The sequence below is a fragment of the Oryctolagus cuniculus genome, chromosome 5, assembly GCF_051225735.1.
Source record: "Oryctolagus cuniculus isolate XC-2025 breed Fujian yellow rabbit chromosome 5, ASM5122573v1, whole genome shotgun sequence".
Lineage (NCBI taxonomy): Eukaryota > Metazoa > Chordata > Mammalia > Lagomorpha > Leporidae > Oryctolagus > Oryctolagus cuniculus.
Window position 1 is genome coordinate 145,132,035 of NC_142871.1, and position 25,420 is coordinate 145,157,454.

Below are 25,420 nucleotides of genomic sequence, written 5' to 3' on the forward strand. Positions count from 1 at the left end.
GGTTAAGACGCCTCTTGGGATGCCTGCATCCCAAATCAGAGTGCACTGGTTTGAGCCCCGTTCCGCTTGTGATTTCGGCTGCTTGCTAATCATATCCTGGGAGCAGCAGTTGATGGCTCCAGTGCTTGGGTCTCTGCCATCCGTGGAGTAGACCTGGATGGAGTTTTGGGCTCCTGGCTTCACTTTGGCCAAGCCCTGTTTGTTGTGGGCACCTGGGGCGTGAATCAGGGGATGGAAAGTCTGTCTCTGCCTACCTTGCAAATAAATAAAAATAAAAACAAATATCTCGGAAAGTTTTTGAGAGGGGCCAGAGCTGTGGCACAGAAAGTTAAGCCTCCACCAGCAGTGCTTGAGTCTCCAGTGCTCCATCTCCAGTCCAGCTCTCTGCTAAGGCACCTGCGAAAGCAGTGGAACCAGGCCCAAGTCCTTAGGCCCTCGCACCACATGGAAGACCTGGAAGAACTCCTGAATCCTGCCTTCAGATCGGTCCAGCTCTGGCCATTGTGGCCATTTGGGTGGAAGATCCCTCTCTCTCTCTCCATCTTTCCCTCTCTCAGTAACTGTGCCTTTAAAGTAAATAAATCTTTTTTTTTTTTTAAAGATTTATTTTATTTATTTGAAAGAGTTACAGAGAGAAATAGAGACAGAAAGAGAGGTCTTCCATCTGCCGGTTCACTCCCCAGATGGCCGCAACGGCCAAAGCTGTGCCGATACAAAGCCAGGAGCCAGGAGCTTCTTCCGGGTCTCCTATGTGGGTGCAGGGGCCCAAGGACTTGCGTCATCTTCTACTGCTATCCCAGGCCATAGCAGAGAGCTGGATCAGAAGAGGAGCAGCTGGGACTAGAACTGGCACCTATATGGGATGCTGGTGCTTCAGGCCAGGACTTTAACACATTATGCCACAGCACCGCCCCCTAAATAAATAAATCTTTAAAAAATACAAAAAGTAAACTATTTTGAGAAACAGAACTAAGTGAATACAGGTAATGAAACATCAGAGATTTGTTTTCAGAAGAAAGACTTGACAGTCTTTAGAGGTGGTGATATGAGTTTGTTTTCTAAGTGTAGAATCAGGAAAAACTGGCACAATTTGCAAAAAAAAGGGTCATGAATACCTATTAAGAATTGACCTGGGTATCCAAAAGACTCCAATGACAGACTATTGGAATTCATAATAGGAACTTCTAAGATCAATCCCATTTATAATAGCTATAAAAAATTAAATACCTTGGAATAAATTTAACCAAGGATGTCAAGGATCTCTATAATGAGAATTTTTGTAATTATAAGTAGAATGTTTTATACATTAAAGAAATAGAAGATGACATTAAAAAATGGAAAAATCTTCCATGTTCATGGATTGAAAGAATTAGTCTCATCAAAATGTCTATAATACCAAAAGCTATTTATAGATTCAATGCAACCCCAGTCAAACTACCAATGACATTCTTCACAGATCTAGAAAAAATGATGCTAAAAATTCATACGGAAATACAAGAGGCCCTGAATAGCTAAAACAATTTTATACAACAAAAACAAAGCCGAAGGCATCACAATACCAGATTTCAGGACATACTATAGGACAATTATAATCAAAACAGCCTGGTACTGGCACACACAAAAAGAAGACATTTAGACCAATGGAACAGAACAGAAACTCCAGAAATCAACCCAACATCTACAACCAACTTACCTTTACAAAAGAGCTAAAATCAATCCTTGGAGCAAGGACAGTCTCTTCAACAGATGGTGCTGGGAAAAATGGATCTCTGCATGTGTAAGTATGAAACTATACCTGATACCTTACACAAAAATCCACTCAAAATGGATCAAAGTCCTAAATCTATAAGCCAATACCACCAAATTACTAGAGAACATTGGGGAAACGCCACAAGACATTGGCATAGGCAAAGACTTCTTGGAAAAGACTTCAGAAGCACAGGCAAGCAAAGCCAAAACTGACAAATGGGATTACATCAAGTTAAGCTTCTGCAATGCAAAAGCAAAGTGAAGCCGGTGCTGCGGCTCACTAGGCTAATCCTCCACCTTGCGGCGCTGGCACACCAGGTTCTAGTCCCGGTCGGGGTGCCGGATTCTGTCCCGGTTGCCCCTCTTCCAGGCCAGCTCTCTGCTGTGGCCAGGGAGTGCAGTGGAGGATGGCCCAAGTACTTGGGCCCTGCACCCCATGGGAGACCAGGAGAAGTACCTGGCTCCTGCCATCAGATCAGCGCGGTGCGCCGGCCGCGGTGGCCATTGGAGGGTGAACCAACGGCAAAGGAAGACCTTTCTCTCTGTCTCTCTCTCTCTCACTGTCCACTCTGCCTGTCAAAAAACAAAACCAAACAAACAAAAAAAAGCAAAGTGAAGAGGCAACCAACAGAATGAGAGAAAATATTTGCAAACTATGCAACTGAAAAAGGGTTAATATCTAGAATCTATAATGAGCTCAATAAATTCAATAACAAAATAAACAATCCAGTTAAGAAATGGGCAAAGGACTTTAACAGGCATTTTTCAAGAGAGGAAATTCAAATGGCCAACAGACATATGAAATAATGCTCAGCGTCACTAGCCTTGAGATAAATGCAAATCAAAACCACAATGAGGTTTCGCTTCACCCCAGTTAGGATCACTCTCATACAGAAATCAACAAACAACAAATGCTGGTGAGGATGTGGGGAAAAATGTACCCTAATCCATTGCTGGTGGGAATGTAAACTGGTTCAGCCACTGTGGCAGACAGTATGGAGATACCTCAGAAATCTGAATATAGACCTGCCATATGACCCAGCCATCCCTCTCCTGGGAATTTACCAAACCAAATGAAATCAGCATATGAAAGAGTTATCTGTAACCACATGTTCCTTGCAGCTCATTTCATAATAGCTAAGATGCAATCAACCCAGATGTCCATCAACTGAAGAAATTATGGCATACGTACATTACAGAGTACTACTTAGCTGTAAAATACTTACTGTAAAAACAAAAAATGAAGTCCTGTCTTTTTTTTTTTTAAAGATTTATTTATTTGAAAGAGTTACATAGAGAGAGAAGGTGAAGGCAGAGAGAGAGAGAGAAGAGAGAGAAATCTTCCATTCACTGGTTCACACCCCAATTGGACGCCAACAGCCGCAATCTGAATCTGTGTGTGAAACGCACACATCTGAAGCCAGGAGCCAGGAGCTTCCTCTGGGTCTTCCCATGTGGGTGCAGGGGCCTGAGAACTTGGGCCATCTTCTACTGCTTTCCCAGGCCATAGCAGAGAGTTGGATCAGAAGTGGAGCATCCAGGACTCGAACCAGCACCCATATGGGATGCGGCACTGCAGGCATCAGCATTAGCCTGTACACCATAGTGCCAGCCCCTGAAATCCTGTCTTTTGGAACAAAATGGATGCAACCAGAAACCATTATACTTAGCCAGTCCCAAAAAGACAGATATCATGTTTTCCCTGACAGGTAACTAACAGGGTACCTAAAATGCAACGTATTGGAGTAAAATGGACATTTTGAGATTCGATGATTGTTTATGGCCCTTTTCTCTTCTGTTGAGGAAAAGTGTTTTTTCCTTCATACTATTTGTTGAACTCTTTTACTTAGTGTAGGGTTAACCTTACAACAATTAAGTAAACTGAAAGTAGATCTTTGTAAAAATTGAGAGGGAGAAGGAAGAAGGGCTGGAGTGTGGTTGGAAAGGTGTGAAGTATTACTATGTTCCTAAATCTATGCATACTAAATAAATGAAACTTGTATCATTTAAATAAAATTGTACTGGGAAAAACAAAATTACAGAGGACACAGTCTTTCAGAGATGACTTTTTGATTGTCCCCTGTTAAAATCAGGAAGGCAAGATGATGTCTCATGGTAGGTTCATCCAAATTTATCTTTACCATTTTATATTTTCTTTAAAAAGAATGCTATGGGGGCTGGTGCTGTGGTGTAGCAGGTAAAGTTGCCACCTGCAGTGCTGGCATCCCATATGGGCACCAGTTTGAGTCCTGGCTGCTCTACTTCCAATCCAGCTCTCTGCTATGGCCTGGGAAAGCAGTAGAAGATGGCCCAAGTCCTTGGGCCCCTGCACCCACTTGGGAGACTCAGAAGAAGCTCCTGGCTCCTGACTCCAGCTCCAACTGTTGTGGCCATTTGGGGAGTGAACCAGCCTATGGAAGATTTTGTCTCTGCCTCTCTGTAACTCTGCCTTTCAAATAAACAAATAAATCTTAAAAAAAAAAAAAAAAAAAGAAGAATGCTATGCTACTTTTAAAAGAAAATATCTACAGCAACCAACATGTTAAGATGCCACAATTCTGCAATATATATAGCTTGATCTCATTTTTGTGAAATGTTTTTAAGAAGTTATGTGTACGTAACATAAAAGTATGTCTGTATGCCTTTTTGTGTATGTGCACATATTTATCATATCCATTCAGAAGCTGTAGGACAGAGAAAATATTTTTTTAAAATATGTAGCAAACTGGGGCCAGCACTGTGGCGCAGTAGGTTAAGCCTCTGCCTGTGGCACCAGCATTCCATATGGGTATTGTTCAACTTCCAGCTGCTCCTCTTTCAATCCAGCTCTTTGCTTTTCACCTGGGAAGGCAGTGGAAGATGGCCCAGGTGCTTGGACCCCTGTACCCATATAGGAGACCCAGAAGAAGCTCCTGGCTCTTGGCTTTGGATGGGCCCAGCTTTGGCCATTGTGGCATTTAGGGGAGTAAACCAGCAGACGGAAGACCCTTCTCTCTGTCTTTTCCTCTGCCTATAACTCTGCCTCTCAAATAAATACAAATAAAAATCTTTTAAAAAAAAAAAAGAATTTGAAAATCAAACTGAATAATTCTGCATTTACTCATAAAAATAAGTAGTAAATTGTCATTGGTGGTTACACCGCCGGGGAGTAAGCATTCAGATTTTATTTTAAATATTTCTAAATTATTTGATTTTTTAATGATGTACATTTTGAGGTTACAAAGTTCAGGAAAATAGTACATTTAACAAAAAGTCTTATGGAGAAAATGTCTAAGTTATAAATAGCATTTTTTTAAAAAATTATTTGTGAGGCAGAGACAGAGAGAAAGATCACCCTCTGCTCGTTCGCTCCCCAATGCCTGTAATAGCTGGTAAAGGTACTGAGGTAGGGATCAGGGGTGCAATCCAGGTCTCCCACCTGGGTGGCAGAAACCCAACTACCTGAACTACCTTCCAGGCTCTACATTGGCAGTAAGCTGGAGTCGGAGCTGGGAACTGAACCCAGGTTCTCTGATGTGGGTGGTGAGTGTCTTAAGCACTAGGCCAAAGGCATGTGCCACAAGCAGAGTTGTAGACTCTGCCTGATCCTCTGCCCCCATGTGGCTCACTCTGCAGTGGAGTTCGTACCTTGCAGTGAGAGAAGGTCACCGTGTACTGGGCATCCTTGGACTGTGGTGAAGGCACGTCTGGGTCCACCACTGGGGCGGCCACTGTAGGCTCACACTGGTCCCAGAACGTGTACTGACAGAAGACAAAATTCGACAGGCTTAAGGGCAGCCCAGTTGCCTCTTTAATTTTCACCTGAAGAGACAAAAAAGAAAAAATTGCAATTATAATGCCCATAAAGGAAACACTAAACTACACATTTTCTAATTTCAGTTATATCAAATTTAAGAATAGGTGAGAAAGTAAATTAGTAAATCAGTCATCTATTTGACTTCTGAAAATATTTGAAACCATTGCATTAAGGGGTTTTTCATCATGAAATCTGTGCCATACTTCTGTAACTACACTGTGTAAACTTGGCCGCAAACGCACACCTCCCTGTGAGATCGTCCTAACGAATGAGTTTCTGATACAGATGCAGTCTTAACCAGAAAACATAATTCACTAAGCAACATGTGTTCCTTGCATGCCAAATACATAAAGACTTTGGAAACTTCACACAACCGTCATCAGTGGGAAAAATGACTGTCTGCCACCATATCTGTTGTCAGGAAATTTAAGTTTTACTCTGTGGGTGAGAAGCACTCATGAGACGTCTTACAAAATAGTTTTGCACCAAAAGGTGACTCCTAGGCGCCCTGTCAGGAGCATCCTCTCACCCGGCACGTCAGTTTCTTGACGCGATGGATGATCTCCCCACTGCTGTCCACGACTTCAAGGCTCCCACTCTCACTGGAGTTCTCTGAAGAGTCGTCCTCCACCACACGCTCCGGGACAGCTCCAGTAACACGCATCACTTCCACGTGGAGGCGTCCTGCTACCTGGGGCAAGGAACCAGAGCACCATGGAGCTAAAAGGCATCCCCGGGCCACAGCAACCTGACATCGACACCCAAGTGCACCACTCCGGTGAGCAGCTCTCTGCTTGGCCATCTCCAGCAACGGGAAACCACCACTCTCATTGCCCCTCTGATAGATCTGCCAGAATCTGCATCCCTACAACTTGCCTTCTGGGACCATCCTCAGTCTTACCCTTGAGTCTCCCTACTTGTCTTCTTGTCCAATGTTATCAACTAATTTCTCTCAAGTCTTTGGCATTAATGTCAACTGCTATGTGTACGTTGGGTCTGAGCTATGAGCCCCTATTTAAAATGCCCACCTTAAACCCAGGAAAAGCTTGGAGGCAGCTTTTGTTTTCCACCTGGAACAATCTAGCATTCATGTCTGTCCACATATTCATTCATGCATTCAGTTTGCTTAAATGCCTAGCCTCACCGGAATACTGAGATAAAGACCTGTTCTCGGCTGGCACAGAACTCAGTCAAGAGGGAAGACAGAGAAGTCAAAATCTAGCAACAACTATATAAGCGAGTTGCTGTAACACAGACCTGTGCAGGTCGTCATGGGAGTAAATTCACCATAATTGTGCCCAGCTCTGTGACCACGATGGTGGCCATACACAGCTGTTCTCTCAAGAGAAGGGAATGGATCTAGGCTCTGAGTGGGGCTGGGAGCAAGCTGAAGTAGGAGCTTGTGGGGTGGGTGAACCTCTTCCAGGAAGAACAGCATAAACAAAGTCATGCAGCTATGAAGAAACCATTTGTTTATTTGTTTGTTTGTTTATTTCATAAGAGTTACAGAGAGAGATGGAGAGACAGAGAGATATTCCATCCATTCGTTTACTCCCCAGATGGCTGCAAAGGCCAGCACTGCACCAGCTTGAAGCCAGGAGGCAGGAGCTTCATCCAGGTCTCCCACACGGGAGTAGGGGCCCCAGAAACTTGAGCCATCCTCCTTCGCTTTTCCCAAGCCCATTAGCAGGGAGCTGGATTGGAAACAGTTCAAGTGTGTATGTTACTGAAGAAAGGATGTTGTTACATTGAAAATATAAATATTGGTTGACAAAATGGGTAAAATTAAAAAAAAGTTTTGAACTTGAACATTTCCTGAAATGTCTTAGACCCATAGGTCAATATACCTCATAACTGAAATGTAAGTTTAAAAGAAATGTGTATGTGTGTGTGTGTGTGTGTGTGTGTAACAATGAGTTATTTAAATTGTTTTCTTTGAATATTTCGATTGCAAAGTAATTCTTCCAAGTTGTATCTTGAAACTACTTTGGGGCAAGTAAGGAATATATCACAAAGGTCTGAGATGACCTTTAAAAAGAGAAATGAACACAGGACACAGAGCTAAATCTGGTTTCCAAAGCATTTCCAGTTTGATCAAAACAACAAAAACTTGAAAGGCAAACATAAAACATGCTATAGTAATCTTTTATGACCATGAATTAATTCTGATAATTTCTACTAACACCACTGATTAGTAGAGAAAAACGAATGAAAATTCAGCTGCCCTAGTTTCTAGATCTACCTTAAGAAATAGCTCAAATGGAAAAAAACAGCCCCCACCCCTGGAGGGTTGTCACTGTCCGGAGCGGCCTGTCCTCACCTCCCCCTGCTGGCTGATGATAGGAACTGCATACTGAAGCTTCACATCGCAGAAGAGGCACTCGAGGAACACGTTGGCCACCCCGATTAGGTTGTGATTCTCCTGGGCTTCGTAGAAAGGGTCGCCTCGTTTCCCGTAGAGTCTCTTTGCCTGAGTGGTAAGGACAGGCCAGTAGGAAACAAAACATTAATTTAAATCAGATTATTTAGCATTAGCATTATTCAAAAGCAATTTTTAAGGAAGCGTTTATCCAAACACACAAGAAACTTGGCACATGTCACATGAGTAAAACAAAATCCACACGTGGGAGGGGCCTGTGTGGTGGGGAACTAAGTGACACCTGTCTGTCATCCCGTCAAGTCCTGCCTGCAGGCTGTCCCTCCTCGCTCCCCGTGCTTCCCCTCATCTCCTCTGCTGACTTTCACTTCTGTTCTTGACATCTGAAAAATGGATTACGCACACTAAGATTACTCTCAGTGAGGCACCAGCTGCGATCAGAGCTTAGGGCACGGTAACATAAGCTGATGAATACAAAATCCATGCTTGGCATCAGCTAAGCCGATTTTTCACATTGACAAAGCAGCACCCATTCACTTCATTCTACTTAAGATGGAGTAAGGATGGAGCCAAGTAAGAATCTGCTGCACGTTCTCTTCACTTGGTTTCCATCTGTGTGGGGATTGCTTGTTGTGTTACTCATCCAACTTAGCAAGCCTTCCAACACTGCCTTCACTTTATTTCCCTAAGGTAAATGCCCGAAGCCTCACAGCCATGGGTGTGAATGTGTGTGTGTGTGTGTGTGTGTGTTCTCTGCTTTTAACATAACTGGATCTCCGTTTATATATTGCCTTTTTACCTCAGGAACTTTTTCCTTCCATTCTTGATACAGGTCTCGCATGTCAATCAATTTATTCTCCAGCTTTTCGATGGTCCAGATTTGGGTGCTCTTTCCTTTCCTCCTCACTTGGATGGCTGGCTCGCTCACGATGGCACCTCTCTGCACAGCGAGGAAAAACAGCCACAGTGAACACTGCCATCACGTCTCCTCCCTCTTTGTAAAGGGTTTATGGAGCTATTATAGATGATATCCAGAAAACAGTTTGGCTCTGGGACAAGTTGCTACATCGACCAGCACCAAAGCTAGAAAGTAGTTAGAAAAATGCCTAGGATTCTCTTTTTTTGACTGTTAAAGCAATAAATATATTTAAGTAGTAAGTCTGCAAAATACCTAAATGTATACAAAGAAGATAAAATTCTACCACCTAGAGAATAATTTACTTTACTTTTTATCTCATGTATATTCACACACACACTTTTTGTTACAATGAGGACCAAACAAAAATCTAAGTTCTTATCCCAATCATCTTTTTTATATCGATATTTTGATCATTTCTTGGAGTCTTCAAAAATTCTTCATAAACATTATTTTTAGTGGCAATATAGCTATCCATCATACAGATTTGCCACACGTTTGATGAGTTATTCTATTGTTCAATATCATGGTTGCTTCAAATTTTTCTGATAATAAAGGCTAGTATAATAAGTATCCCAGTAGGTAAAGGACATGCATCTTTATGCTCATTTCTAGGACTTTGCTCTGGGAGTAAATTTCTCAAAGAGGACCTACTTGGTCAAAAGACTAAACCCAAGGCCAGCATTTGGCATGGTACTTAGCTCGTCAGTTGGGATGTCTGTATCTTATATCAGAGTTCTCTGCTTCTGATCCAGTTTCCTGCTACTGTGCACCCTGGGAGACAGCTGATTATGGCTCAAATATTGAGTGCCTGTTGCCCTTGTGGGAGACCCAGCTGGAGTTCCTGGCTCCTGATTTTAGCTTGGCCCAGCCCTGGCTGCTTGTCAGCATTTGAGGAGTGAACCAGTAGATGGAAGATCTTTTCATCTATCTCTGTCTGCCTTTCAAATAAAATGAAACAAACAAACAAAAAGATTAAACCCAGGGGTGGGTATTTAGCCTAGTGTTTATAAAATTTTTTTTGACAGGCAGAGTTAGACAGTGAGAGAGAGAGACAGAGAGAAAGGTCTTCCCTCCGTTGGTTCACCCCCTAAATGGCCACTATGGCCGGTGTGCAGCACTGATCTGAAGCCAGGAGCCAGGCGCTTCCTCCCGGTCTCCCATGCGGGTGCAGGGCCCAAACACTTGGGCCATCCTCCACTACCTTCCCGGGCCACAGCAGACAGCTGGACTGGAAGAGGAGCAACCGGGACAGGACCAGTGCCCCAACCAGGAGCCACGGCGCTGGCCTATAAAATTTTTTTTTAAGATTTATTTTATTTATTTGAAAGGCAGAGTGACAGAGAGTGAGTGAGCGAGGTTTTATCCATTAGTTTACTCCCCAAATGACTGTGATGGTCAGGACTGGGCCAGGTTGAAGCTAGAAGCCAGGAACTCCAGCTGGGTCTCCCACATGGTTGTCAGGGGTCCAAGTACTTGGGCCATCTTCCACAGCTTTCTCAGACACATTAGCAGGGAGCTGGATCAGCAGCAGAGAAGCCAGGAGTAGAACCAGTGTTCCGACATGGGATCTGGTGATGCTGGAGGCAGCTTATCCTGATGCGGCACAGTACTTAACAATGGTTAAGATGCCTGTGTCCCACACTGGATGTAATACCTGGGTTCAGCTCCCAGCTCTGGCTCCTGACTGCAGCTTTCTGTTAATGTATGTCCTGGGAGACAGCAACAATGACTCAAGTAATTGGGTCTCTGCCACCTATGTGGGAGACTTGGACTGCATTCCTGGATACTGGCTTTAGCCCCAGCCCAGCCCTGGCTGTTTCAGACTTTTGTGGGAGTGAACCAGAAAACAGGGGCTGTTCTGTATGTCTGTCTCCTCCTAAAAATAAGTGGAATAAAAAAAAGAAGACAACTGATGGATAAGATGCTCCCTGATTCACCTTTTTCTTGCTTGTTGGAAGAAAAATGAATGGATAAAATAAATTTTCTTAGGAGTTTCTCACTATAGCAAAAATTCTCCAAGTTGAAATGATAGGAAACTTCCAAATGGCCTCAGAGTCTTCTGTGTATGTAAACACAGGAATCATAAACATCTTTGGATCTTATGGAATTCACTCCTATTAAGGTACTCTGACAACATACACATATTCCCCATTTCAGAAGGGGACATTTATGTGCAAGGCAAAGCAGGCAGGGCTACTTATATACAAGGGAGTCTTCAAACAGCTCATGGAAAATGAATATAAAAAACTATGCATAGATTTCAACATTGCATTACATACAAATAAATTTACCTTTCAATTCCATTTTCCACAACTTTTTAAAGTATCTTTCTATATTTTTTGTTTCATTGTTTTAAAGCATTGAAATTAGCAAGTCTTTCAGTTACCAAGAGCCTGTATATTCTGCCTGTCATATATCTAAGGGCATCATTTAAATAGCATTACCCAAGGAAGTCTTAAAAAGAGCTGTGCTAGTTCATAGTTCATATTGGGATCACTTCCAGGATGCATTACAGTATGTGCCACTGTACCTCTCACTCTCATTTTTCTTTCTTTTTTTATGATCTATTTATTTGAAGGGAGGGAGAGATGAGAGAGAGATAGAGACGGAGAGAGAGAGAGAGAGAGAGAGGGAGAGAGAGAGAGAGAGATCTTCCATTTGCTGGTTTTCTACCCAAATGGCTGCAACAGCCAGAGCTGGGGCTGGGCCAGGCCAAAGCCAGGAGCCTGCAAGTCTATCTGGGTCTCCCATGTGGGTGACAGGGGCACAAGTATTTGGGCCATCTTCTGCTGCTTTCCCAAGAATTTAGCAGGCAGCTGGATCAGAAGCAGAGCAGCCAGGAGCTGAATGGGTGCTCAGACTTGGGATGCTGGCATCACAGACATCAGCTTAGTCTGCTGTGCCACAACACCATTGAGGACACTCTTACCTTTCTGTTGGCACTGAGGTTTGCAGCAGGGATCTGAAGAGTCACTTGGTAATCAGTGAGTTTGCTCATTTCCTCAGCTAAGAAATTCGCCTCCCTCACTAAGGTATTAGCTTTGACCAGCTGCTCTCGCAGTTTAGCCAGGCTCTGCCGGAAGAGTTCGTCCCTGGGGTGGCGTGGAAAAGGAACAAGAACATCTAAAAGAAAACTGCAATCCTGTTGCTAAATGAGCAGTCTCAGAGAAAACAGCAGAAAACTCCCATTAGGCCATATTTTTCATCCTATTTTACCAGGTCACCTCTGATCCTTCCCTTTGCCTACAATTGGCTACCTGCTGCGAACCACGACTGGAGAGTGAATTGTGAAACCAGGTCTTACATACACAGCATTGGAAAATGACCAAATTTTGACAAGAAGATGCACAAAAACAATACAGAGACCCTTCAGGTAAAAGTAATGACTACAGCCTTTGTGTGCTGCAGAATGGCGGGTGATGGGATTGGCAGGTGACAGAGACCTGGAGTTAGGGGAGGAAAGTGAATGACGTGATTTCCTCCGTTGGTAAGAGTCATGCACGCTAAGGCACCTCTGCAGCAGCAGGAATTCTTTTTGTTCAATTCCACACAATAGCATTTGTTGACAAAAAGCTCCAACACCTGACTTGGTCTAAGCCCTATTATCCAAGTCCTCTGCCTCCACAGCATTTGTCATGGCTATGACTTGGCATTTATTTGTATTACTATTGAACCAATGTCTCTCTCTCCCCTGCTGGGACCACTTTCTTTTTACTTGTCAAGTGTACCTGGCTCTAGGTCAAGTGCATGGCTCATTGTAGAGTACTGAAAAAAAATACTGACTATGTGAAAGAAAAAACACCTGTGGATTTCACACTTGGACCTGCAACAGCTCTGTGCCTCAAGGTGTAATTCCATTATTCTACCATGTGTGCACTCCCAGCCCTGATGTCACAGGAAAATGATGAGCTCACAGCTCCCAAGCCTCTACTCCTTTCTCATCACCTTAGAAACAACACAGGCAGCACATGGAGAGCATGTAAGATAAGGGCATTGGTCTTCCCAGCTCCTGAGACTGGATTCATCCAGTCTTCTCTTTTCTCTTTTCTACAGTTTTCCTTGGCTCCACCCAAACCTTGTTGTCTCTTTCCTTTGAATGAGCTCCTAACTCCCTCCCTTTCTCCTTTTTCATCATCTCTGGTTCACATCCCTTATACCCTCACAGTGCCCAGGCTCTTCTGCCTCCAACACAGGACATGCTTATGCGCAGTCTTAAGAGCCCCGCCTTCCCCAGGCCACTCTTTGGTACAAAGCATCACAGGGGCACTCTCCCATGGGATAAATCCCATTCAAGTCTGCCTATCTAGTAGTTTTGGACTAATTCTCCCTACTCCCATAGAAATCACCTCCTGGGCTGACACAGCAGTCCTCTTGCTGCCCTCCAATGGTCTTCCCTTCTCCATTGCTTCCTACCTGTTCATGCTGATCGCCCATCCACAGTTCCCTCCAGCTTCTCACTGCCTAGTCAGAAGGCGCCTTTCAAGCTCATCTGAAATCCTTCCTCTTCCAAAAACAATTCTGTAGGAAGACTCAATTCTACTGAGGTCCCACTCTGAACAACCTTGGCACTTACTGTGCACTTTGCTTTCTTGGCAATGACACACTTGCTTACCACGTCACCAAATTCACCCAATCCAAACATACATACAGTAATGACTGAATACTGCATTTGTGAGGACATGGTTCTAGCCACAAGGGATACTGCAGTGAATCAAACAGAGTCCCTGCCCTGGGGAACTTATTTTCCATGGGGAGGAGTTAGATGACAAATAAACATATCACAACACTTCTTATTGTTGAATAAAAGTATAATTTACCATTATGATTTAATTTCTATCTCGCTCTCATTTCCACTGTATGGAGAGAATAACCCACACCTGTGCTTCCTTTGTGATTCTCACTAGCTCTTAAATACACTTTGACTCTCAATTTTTCCCTCTTTATGTCAGTATTAGACCTCCATCATTTCAGAACTCATTGACATTTACTGACACTGAGTCCCAGCTTCTTACAGAACCACATATAATTAGTGAATCTTAATTTCAGCCAGTTGAAAATCTGGGTACATCAATGTTGTGACCATACTTGTCTCTTTGAGTGACATGCCCCAAATACCTTCTTCTCAATTCTTCCTGAATAATTTAAACTTCAAAGATAATCAGTCTAGAACTACAGGAAGTGAAAAATATTTTTTAGACATTTCACTGAATTGAAAACAACCCACTTTCACTTTTGTCTTTTATATTCTTTGGTAACTAGATCCTTTCTAGTGCAGTGGGTAAAATATACCAACGACCTTCAGCATACAGCTGGAGCTACTAGCTCAAAGGAAGTGTGGCAAATGTGGATCTTCAGAAAAGGAACCACCTGAGAACCTTGGTTTGTTTCACTGGGCACAGTAAAACATAAAGAGTAGCAAAATTAGGGTTAATTTTCAAGCTTCAGTATCCAGACAGCTGAACAGGTAGCTCCTGGGGAACATAGAACTGACTCTCTTCATGTAGCACAAACAAGTGCAGACAACTGCAGGCCTGTGAGTGCAGGGTAGGACATACCTTTTTCCTCTAAGGGTCATAACCCCTTGTCAGGCTCATCTCACTGGTAGTGAGAGACATGGACCAGTGACTCACCATGGCTTTGATCCCATTGCATTCACTCACCAGCTAACTGTCCTTGCATAAGCATCCAACCCCTCAGCCTCAGTTTCCTTTTGTGTAAGACAGGGGCAAATGTGGTAAAATGCAGCAGCAGCTGTGAGGGAGCCAGGACTGTAGACAAATCTTTGAGGGCCTGGCACATGATAAAAGCCCCATAAATGTTAGGTACTATTACTATTGCTAATAGTTATTACAGGAGCCAGCACTGTGGCCTGCAGTGTCAGTATCCCATATGGGTGCCGGCTCAAGTCCTAGCTCTTCCACTTCAGGTCCAGCTCCCTGCTAATATGCTTGGAAAAGCAGTAGAGGATGACCCAAGTGTTTGATCACTGAATCCACTTGGGAGACCCAGAAGAAGCTCCTGGCTTCTGGCTCAGACTGGCCCAGCTCCAGCCATTGCAGTCACTTGGGGAGTGAACCAGTGGTTGGACAATCTCTCTCTTTCTCTCTCTCTCTGCTTCAGCCTCTTTGTAACTCTGTCTTTTAAATAAAAAAGTAAATCTTTAAAAAATATAAAATAGTTATTATATCATGGGGTGATTAGTGGGACTGTAGACAGACCAGCATTTGAACTCTGGCATTTTCACTAAATGGGTGATTCAGGCAGGATTCTTAAACTCATGGCCCAGAGTACATGATGGGATGATAGTTCCCATGGCAGAGTTGTGGGGAGTTTTAAGTACATAACAGAAATTGGCAGAAGTCTTTATTGTGGTGCCTGTTGCTATGATCACCACTTCCTCACCACCATCTCCCTTGAGAGTTCTGACACAAACATTTTACAATTCACATTGAGTAGATTTGTCAATACTGAAGTTATATCAAAATAAAAACAAAGAAATAAAAAAACAAGGAAAAATGCTTTCGCGTTAAAGAAATATTGCTGGAGCGGGGCTGGGAGGTGTGGTCAGATTCCTGCAACAGCTAACACTGTGGCAAACAGGCTTATGTCCTCTCAAGGAAAAGCCAGTGGCCAGCAAAGCAGATACGGGACTGTATTTCCACTTCTAAGAAGTCTGTCTCCCTCCTATAGGCCTTGTGAGCCCCTCCCTGGAGCCCCGTGGCCCTGACGCCTCACCTCTGCGTCCTTACCTCTCCTCTGCCCACTGCGTAACCTGCTGCTGGGCCGTCTGGCTGCTGTAGGCCAGGCGGTCGGGGCCGCTGCTCGGTGGCTGCCTTTCGGGGGAGAGCTGCTGGCGGAGGCGCTGCAGCTCCCGCTCGTACATGAGCCGCTGTTCCTCCAGGGCACTCCTCTTTTCTTCCAGGTATTGCTTCTCCAGGACCTGAACCACGTTTTGAACTGGGTCTGGTGAGCCAAGAGACAAAGGCAAGGCGTCTTCAGAGTGGTAAAGCGAGAGGCAGCACCTGCGGCAGACTCAAGTCCGCAATCATGGCTTCCAGGAGAGGCCGGGCGGCCTCGCTGGAGGACACCTGCTCACAGCTGCCTCCCTCTGAACATTTTAAGAAAATGACCTCCACGCAGATGTTCTCTTATGTTACTGAGCACACCCCAATACTTAGATAGATCGTCAATCTACCACCAGCAGAAGATGGAGAAGTTTATGTCATCCTACCCACGGAAAAGCCAAACTTCAGGAAATCTAGGACGACTCCACAGATAAAACCATGTAAAATCTCATTTTTATGGTAGATTTCTATGCCTATTTATCATCGGGTTTGGTATCTGATGAAGGATTGATGGTTTTCACTACAAATCTTATTACCCTTAAATCTCTCTAAGGTGGGAGGAAATCTTATAAAAAAAAAAAAACGGACTGAGTTTATCTAACACTTGCAAAAGCAACAGATATGTGCCATTGGGTGAATGAGTGCAGACACCCTAGTAGACCTTGTTCAGCAAAGACGCTGGGACAATCAGAGGTGGCTGTGGTATGGGGGGGACCGACTCTAAAAGCTGACTGGCTGGGCAGAATAACAGTCCAGGAATGACTCATGAGCTGGATGCCATGCAGAGAGGAAGGCATGACCTCATGCACAGGGCAGAAAGTTTCTGATGTCCCTGTGCAGGTAGACTACAGGGAGCTGTGGAACGCGAAAGTCACCATCACAGCCAATCCTTCTGAGAGGCTGCTGGGACTCAGAGGAGATGCATTCTCAGACTAGCTTGGGATATTATTTCCTCCTTGCATACTTACACACTTGCTTGCTACTTGTAGCTACAGATTAGCTTCAATTTAATTTCCAGGAAAAAAGCTGGAAATTACAGTGACTCAGGAGGAAGTTTTGTATTACTTGATGATAGCTACAGACTGATGTTTCCAAAATACTCTATCAATTTGTGAAATAAGAATGTAAATTGTACTATTTTTCTATAGGAGCTGTAAAAGAAAAAGATAATATGTTAGCTTAAAAAAAGACTAAATAATACAAAACAAAAAGAAGCAGTTTTTTTAGAAGAATCACAAAGTATGCTCAGGATAGGTGAGTTATTTAATTAATAAAAAATAAAAAATGACAACCACAATGGAAACAGCAACTCTATTAGCTAATGGCTACACCCCAGGTGTGTGTGTGGGGGGGCCCTGTGCATGCATCATCTCACAAAAGCCTTGCAACAGACCTAGGGGTGGATTTCATTCCGATTTTAAAGATAAGGACATTGGAATTCAGCTGGCTGTCCTAAGATGACGCAGCTAACACACAATGGAGACAGGTTTTGAACTCAGATAAGTAATCAGCTAATAGGCTGGTGCAGGACATTAACTTGGGGAGAACTGACATAGGATTCTTACCCAATGTCTTCCTTAGAACTAGTAATGTCAAATATTGTTCCTTACTGCTATGAAATGCTAAGATTCAACATTTTTTCAAAGAGGCAGAATATTCTTCATACAGCCCTGACATAATGTGCCCAAGATATATCATTAATGGAAAAATAGACTAAAAACTAATGGAAAGTGAATAACAGACCTAAACGCCTTACACAAAGGCAGATCCTAGGTGTGTAAAACGCTTTCCACAGAACAACTGCCATGATTTGAACAGGATTTGGCTACCTGAACTCAAGCTGACGTCTCAACCCCAAAGTCTCCTGTTTAAGGGTCAATGGATTGACACTAAGGATGGATGAAGGGTGGAGAGACGTGACCCAGTTGTGGGGTCTGAAGGCGGGGTCTTTGGGAAGTGCTGGGACTGCATCAGGTTACTGAGGTGGAGTCCATGGTTGAATCATGGTGGCTTGATAAAGAGAGACACGTGGTTAGAGAGGATGAGTAAGCTCCCTTTGCGTCTGCTTCCGCGTGATCCGCCTTCTGTACACATCCCAGCTTCATCAGGCTAATGTGGGTGCCCAGCTTGGATTGTGAGCCTCCAAAAGTGTGAGGTAAGAGAAACCTTCTTCTTTCCTCAGAAGCTCCTCTTGGGTATTTTAGTTAAAGTAATGGTGGGGCTGACACTGTGGCATAGCAGGTAAAGCTGCCGCCTACAGTGCCAGCATCCCACATGGGTGCCAGTTCGAGACCTGGCTGTTCCACTTCTGATCCAGCTCTCTGCTATGGCCTGGGGAAGCAGCAGAAGATGGCCCAAGTGCTTGGACCTCTGCACCCACGTTCCTGGTTTCGGATCAGAGCAGCTCTGGCCATTGCAGCCAATTGGAGAGTAAACCAGCAGATGAAAGACTCTCTCTCTCTGCCTCTCCTTCTCTCTCTGTGTAACTCTGACTTTCAAATAGAATAAATAAATCTTTAAAACTAAAAGTAATGGCAAGCTAAATACAGAACCATCCTTATGTACTGGAAAGCACTAGAACTTCTGATAGTCTTACAACTTCCAGAGAAAATAGGAGAAATACATTGAAATTTGAGGTAGTCTGAAGAAATTTTAAATCTGAAGGCTAGATAATGGCCTCACAAAGTTTAAAAAAATATATTTCTCAGGCAGGATGTAGGTGCTAGATTTAAGAAACAAATGACAGGGTGCTTACCACCCATTTGTATTTATATAAAGCCTTACTTTCAGGGATTCTAACTGTCCTAACTTTGTGCTTATGAATCTCTTCCAAGCAAACTGGGAAACATACAGTTTCATAAAATTGCACTGTAGGTTTTTTGCTGAAAGAAACTGAATGGAATATCTATCCGTACTTCTACTTGTTCATCAACAGAGCAGAAATATGCGATCTCGAATGGCTGGGCCAAAATACCTCTCCTGGGCTTCAAGTGGGGCACAACTCCATGTGCATGAATAGAAGCGAAAGCGACTCCCTAGGGCCCATCCCGAGCCTCACACGCACAGCTTTGTAGGCTCTGCCCCAGGTGCTCCCAGGTCCACTTACACAGGACTCACCCTAACCTGGGTCTTTGTTTCACCTCTGATCCCAACCCTAGTCTGGAAGTACCTTTTTCATGGACAATTTTCCCCCCTCAAATCAACCGGTTTCAAGCCTTTACCAGTGCATAAAACGTTTTAAAGCAGATAATTCTAACCAGCAAGTCACTCAGTCTATGATGTGGTCTAGAACAGAAGCCAAAGACTGTCCTGTTCACAACCAATCAACCAGTAGGAGACGGTGCAGTTTTGTTTTTTTTCCCTCTCTGTGTCCTTCCTCTTGAATGAATTGTTTTAAAATTTAGTGAGCCCACTGCCTAAGGCCAAGGTACAAAAGAGATAAGCATTTTAGGAGGAAAGGAGCATCGACCTTGGGAAAGGACTTTCTCTTCACCATCGGTTTATTGTCACCTTTACCCTGGTGGGAAACTAGGAAATAAGCTCCCACTGTTCTACTGTCCCCAGAATGGGAAAGAGGGGATGCTGATGGCCGTGGTACTGGCAGCAATGTGTTCACGTGAGCAGGAGAATTAGAATTAATTCACGCCAGGATGTCTAAACGCAGAGTTGAAGGAAAGTGTGTCCTTAGGGGAATAGAGATGCTTTTAGTCTCAGCTGGAATGCATTGGCTCCATGACCCCTTGCCAGCTCCTTCACTGCTCGTGGCTTCGAGCTGCCACTGCCTCTGCAATAACACATGGGTGCCTGATTCTTATTTTGAACCCATGGGAAGAGGGCTTTATTGCCCAACGTACTAGGTTTCCTTTTACTTGTATTTCAAGTGAATTGGGCTTTAAATAAATTATTTATTCTAGAGATGTAAGAATACATTATTCTAGTGGATTAACGGGATAATGTTGGTGAATATATAGCTGGAGGTACTACTGCCTTGAACTGCAGTGCTGTCCATGGTAGTAAAGCCATTGCCACGGAAGCTGTAATACCAGTAATCTGTTTTAGTGCTGTGGCTACACAGGGAGAAAAAAAAGCTATCAGATTTTAACCAATGAAAAGGTAATGGAGTTGGGACATGAGGGTGGGGGTCATAGCTGAAAAGGCCCATTGCTCAGTCAAGAAAACGTCAGCTTCTTCCCAATCGCATTAGTTAGATTTTACCAAAGCATGTAGCACAAGCATTGATCAGCAGCGCTGCTAGAAACCAATCCAGCTCCCACATGCTAATGCCAGTCAGCGAAACCTTTATCCCAGCGTTTGTGGAGGAGCTTCGTCTGCAACCACAGGAGAGGGAAGAGAATCTTCAGATAGGACCACCAAGGGGACGACCACCAGGCAGAGAGGCTTATTATCGGGAAGGCACCTAGTAGCAGAGGCGAACCCTGTGAACACTGGCTAGTGGCTGGATCTCCTGAAATCCCATCAGAACTCATTGGTATACCCCTTGGGAACTGGTATGTGGTGGGGAAGACAGAAAATGTTACTTTAAAAAAATTGTTGGGGCAACACTGTGGCATAGCAGGTAAAGCCACTGCCTGCAATGCCAGCATACCATCTGGGTGCTGGTTTGGGTCCTGGCTGCTCCACTTCTAATCCAGCTCCCTGTTACTGGCCTGGGAAAAGCAGTGGAGGATGGTCCAAGTGCCTGGGGCCCACACACCCATGCAGGAGACCTGGAAGAAGGTCCTGGCTGCTTGCTTTGGGCTGGCCCAGCCCTGGCTATTGCAGTCACCTGGGGAGTGAACCAGTGGACGGACGATCTGTCTCTGTCTCTCCCACTCTTCGGACTCTTTCAAATAAAGAAATAAGTCTTTAAAAAATTGTTATTTTAGACACAGAGTGGGCTCTCCATTTGCTGGTTCACACCTCAAATGCCTGTAACAGCCAAGGTGGGGGCTGAAGCAGCAGCAGGGAACTTAATCAAGAGTCCCACAAATGTGTCAGGAACCCAGTTACTAGACCTGTCACCTGCTGCCTCCAGGGCTATGAATTGGCAGGAAGCTAGAATCAGGATTTGGAGCCAGGAACAGAACATAGGCACTCTGATGTGGGATGCAGAAGTCTTAACTGCTAGGCCAAATGCCTGCCCAACAATACTTTCCAGTCAACACTGGAAGGCAAGGCCTGAGCTGGGATACACATGAATAACTCATGTTTGTACCATAAGCTGGGCCTCTGAGACTCTAGTAGGTTTGGTGAAGGGGAGAGGGGTTAACAAACGCTTGCTAAATACTCACTGGTTATTAAGGGGTTTAATATAGATGTGATCAAAAGGTGCAACTGCATAAAATCTGGGACCTGGGGTATATGTCAGTTATGAGACTGCAGAGTTGGAGAACAGAGTCAGCTAGAACTCTGTGACCGCATCTGAAGCAATGCGCTCTCTCCAGATGGGCATTTCTCCATCCTGAGCTTGGTGCATGTGCACCCTGTCACACTCTGCACCCCAAGTATTTAGTCAGGCTTCCAAAAATCACTCTCCAGAGACATGCTGCCCAGGCACATTGCTCAATCCTATTAATGTGCTTTCTGGGGTCTGAACATCACTCTAGAATGTCTCTGGGGCTTCCTCCCCATGGGTGGGCAAGTGACAGTGACAGGCTTGGTTTCCAGCTATGATCCACCCAGTACTGTGGTGTTCAGGGCCCTGAAGCTAATCTTAGTACCCTGATCTTAATGCTGAAAGACAGAAATTACCGAACTTCATCATTTAACATACCTTCTCCCTTTCTGGTTTGATACTCTTTATATACATTACATTTGTTTCTCATACTCTGATCTTTACTTTATACCTCATTTTTATAATAAAAAAAGAGCCCCTGAGGCTAAAAATCCATAAACAGACATCAATTAAACACCAAAATCTTTATGCCTGTAATAGAATCTCCCAATGTGATATGCCAGGGAGCTTACTGGCAATTCTCTAGCCATGCTCAAATTTTTCCCATTTAGGCTTAGTCAGAGAGCACAGTAAGGAAGCCAATGCCTAAGAATAGAACTCAACTGTAAAAAGCAAAAGGTTCTGCAAGTGCCCAGTTACAAGCTGTCTGATGGGGACCCTGAGGTCCAGAGGTATGTCAGGTCTTTTCTAGTCCAAGTTAGGGTTTCTTAGGACCCACAGACCAGATCAATGGGGAAGAGGGGTTGCACTGGGCCTGTCCCTAAATGTAGCCTCAATGCTATCCTTGTAAAGTAGTTCTAGTCTCAGAAATCCTGACTTGTACTTGTTAACAGGAACTTCCCTGGGTAGCTACTAGGTCCTGGGAACCAACTCTGGGAATTAGGAGATTGGGAGACAAGAAAAGGAAAAGACAGATTTGTAAAACATTCGGGGCAAGCAACGAAAAGAATCTGATGTGCATTTTCCTGAATGCGTAAACACAGGGGAAGGGACAAAGAAGGCAAATGGACACAGACGTTTAGACACAGAACTTTAAAGTAAGTACTGAGGGTCTTCTGAAAGCAGGGATCCAGGAAAAAAACGCATAGAGGAGAATCCCTTCTGCAGAGACCTTTGTAGACTGGGGTGGAGAATGAGTCCACGAAGCCTTCCATTTTAACTATCACTTTGGTAAAAAGTTACCTGGGCTTGTTAAGTAAGTCTTTTTGGGGTATAATTTTCAAATGAGTTTATAGTAAGGTGTTGCGACTTTTCTCTCTCCCTCAGGTTATATGTGAAATTCCGAGGTTCGGATTTTCTTGGGGATGTTGACACTCTGAAGGAATCAGAAATGACTTGCTCAATGATGGGAAATTTGATCAGGAATTCTGTCGGGATCACTCAGAGCTCTGGGATTGCCCCTGAAAATGCTGTCACAACTGGCGTGGGGTCAAGGTGTCTCATCAAGGGCTCACCTGCTTTCTGGGAGAAACCCGCTCCCAGACCTTTCCATGAGCCCTCGTGATGGCCTGTTTCAGGAACTGAGCAATTTTGTGTTTAAATTTCAGAACGACACTTTCGATTTCCCTGATCGCTCACACTGAATGGTGTGAGATGGGAGGAAGTGCCCAGGACACTGGAAGGCAGAGTTAGGGTCTCACCATTGCTGTTCAGCGTCTTCATGATAACTTCCATCTGGGCAAACTCATAGTTGTAGTCTGGTTCCGAGGAAGCCTCGCTGGCTGCATCCAGGTCGTGCTCTGCAGGGCCCGTTTCTCTTTCAAAGTCTTTCAGCCAATCTCGCCGTTTCCTCTTGGGTAAGTTAATTCTGTGGGGTTTTTCACCATGGGAGAGAGTCAACTGGGTTTACACTTTCAAAGATGACAGAAAAAAAATGAATATGAAAATAGTAGAGAACACAAAGCTGTTACCTAAAAAAGTGGTTATTTCCCCACAGTATTCTGTCGCCGTGCCACAGCTGGGTGGAACTGCACACAAGGGTACCATTCACACAGGACCTGGAGGCATGGGAGAGACAATGTCAGGTGGGCAGGAGGGCACAGAACTCAGGCCTGGCCGCCCGAGAGAGACGTGGGGCAGCTTCCTCTTGACAGAGTGTCCTAATTGATAGCTGGAGAAGTGACAGATCTGTGACCACCACTGAAACACCCAAAGGGTGACAGCCTGACATGAAAGGAAACTCTACCTCAGGGACACTCTGTCAAAATTTGGGATGAGGCTGATCCAGCTCCCATTTGGAAGTTACAGATTAGGAAAAACAGAGGACAGGAGAAGGTGTTAAACAAAGCCGTGAGACGTAGCAATGAAATCCTGGCCATGAGAGACTCCAGTGCCAACAGCTAGAGAGGTGTCTTCAATAAATAAAACACATACAGAGAGAAACAGACAGAGGAGACAGCCTGAGACAGGAGGGGAAGGGGAAACCTACAGGTCAACAGGGATCTAAGAGAAATTTAAAAAACAACAATGCCTGTATCTTATTTGGATCCTGATTAGAAGAAATAACTGAGATCATTTACAAGATCATTAGAGAAATGTACACATGCACTGTATACATGATGATTAGTAAGGGATTATTGTTAATTATTTGGATGTATTGAAGCTGTGTTTAAGGACCTTCATCTTTTAAGACATACATGCTGAGATATTTATGAAAGCAATGTTATAATATTTGGAATTTGCTTTAAAATAATCCAGAGGGGATAGACAAGGAGATGTGGAAGGCATATTAATACAGCAAAATTATATATGAGGTACTCATTTTTTGAAGCCGCATATGGATACATGGGAGACTGTTATACTACTCTCTCCACCTTTATGCTTCAAATTTTCCATTATGAAAAGTTGGAGACAAACAAGAAACAAATAGGAGGTTTAAATCCTGAAAGTCCTGTTTGTTATCAGACAAACTGTATAAACAAAGAAACAACGGGGACTGGGGAGGCCACAGCACCAGCCTTTGCTGGACCGTATGATCACACAGTCCCGGGCGTGCACTGTGTCTCTGGGCGTGTATGGGCCTATGCCTCTTAGAAGAAGACGAAACAGGTCTCAGAGAAGCAGCAACTCCACCCAGTGGACACTGACCGGTGGTCTTTCGACAGAGCAGCATTTACCAACTGCACTTGCTGGCTGTCAACACAGTGCAGTCAGTAGGCTGAACTTGCACACTGCAAAAGAGTCTGTTGGGTCTCCTGCTTATTAAAAGAGCTCATTGGGGATGGAGCTGTGGTGTAGCAGGTAAAGCTGCTGCCTGAGGTGCCCGCATCCCATATGGGCACCGGCTCACGTTGCAGCTTTGGCTGCTCCACTTCCAACCCAGCCCCCTGCTAATGCGTCTGGGAAAGCAGTGGAAGATGGCCCAAGTCCTTACGATCCTGCACCCATTGTGGCTGTTTGGGGAGTGAACCAGCAGATGGGAGATCTCTCTCTCTCTCTCTCTCTCTCTCTGTCTCTCCCTCTTCCTCTCTGTAACTCTGCCTTTCAAATAAATAAATAAATCTAAAAAAACTAATCAACAAATCTTTTGACATAAAGCATAGTAGTAGGGCCTTTATTTTTTTTTTTCTTAGGGTGGATAAAAAGCCCTCCATAGTTTTTGTAGACAATATTAGTCTTCTCATAACTTCCTCCACTTAAAGAGGTTTTGCTAGCATTTAAAAATGAGTAATTGGAGGAGAATAATTAAAGTCTAATTTGCTAAAGAACTGTGAGGTGAAGTTTTTTTTTAAAGATTTATTTTTATTTATTTGAAAGACAGAGTTACAGAGATGTAGAGACAGAGAGAGAGAGAGAGTTCTTTCATCTGCTGGGTCACTCCCCAGATGGCTGCAATGGCTGGAGCTGAGCTGATCCAAAGCCAGGAGCCAGGAGCCAGGAGCTTCTTCAGGGTCTCTCATGTGGGTGCAGAGGCCCAAGGACTTGGGCCATCTTCCGACGCTTTCCCAGGCACATTAGCAGTGAGCTGGATCAGAAGTGGAGCAGCCAGGACTCAAATCAGCGCCAGCATCCCATATGGACATTTAAGGGCTGGGGCCTTTAACCCACTGTGCCACAGCGCTGGCCCCGAGGTGAAGTTTGGTAGAGAAAAATTATATTACTCTTTTAATTTTTCAATAAGTTATGTTTCCCACATAATCTTATTAGCTGGGCTGACTGTTATGGAACTATAAAGCTAAGAGCTATGGAATACGGGGCACTAGGACTCCCATATGAGACTGCTCCTTTGCAGGGGCACTGCAACTCCGGCGACTGAGACTTTACAGACAGCAGAGCTGCT

The 25,420-nt window shown here is 44.2% G+C and overlaps 1 protein-coding gene across 15 annotated transcripts in view; it reads right to left on the bottom strand.

The window, feature by feature from the left end:
• The window catches only part of KIF13A (kinesin family member 13A), a 243,766-nt gene that overhangs the window by 36,032 nt on the left and 182,314 nt on the right, over nt 1-25,420 (bottom strand). For 10 of the 15 annotated variants that reach the window (XR_016234740.1, XR_011388751.2, XM_089334368.1 and 7 more), the window contains 9 exons: nt 23,052-23,138; nt 22,782-22,948; nt 19,984-20,103; nt 15,591-15,804; nt 11,771-11,933; nt 8,722-8,862; nt 7,866-8,015; nt 6,075-6,236; nt 5,377-5,550 (listed from right to left, as the gene is read on the bottom strand). Coding sequence is in view for 13 of the 15 variants with exons in the window: in XM_089334368.1 (XP_089190494.1) it covers nt 5,377-5,550; nt 6,075-6,236; nt 7,866-8,015; nt 8,722-8,862; nt 11,771-11,933; nt 15,591-15,804; nt 19,984-20,103; nt 22,782-22,948; nt 23,052-23,138 (1,378 nt within the window). In the remaining 2 variants the exon portion in view is untranslated. The remainder of the gene's footprint in view (nt 1-5,376; nt 5,551-6,074; nt 6,237-7,865; nt 8,016-8,721; nt 8,863-11,770; nt 11,934-15,590; nt 15,805-19,983; nt 20,104-22,781; nt 22,949-23,051; nt 23,139-25,420) is intronic. The other 5 variants (XM_008274127.5, XM_089334367.1, XM_008274126.5 and 2 more) reach the window with 1 other exon arrangement.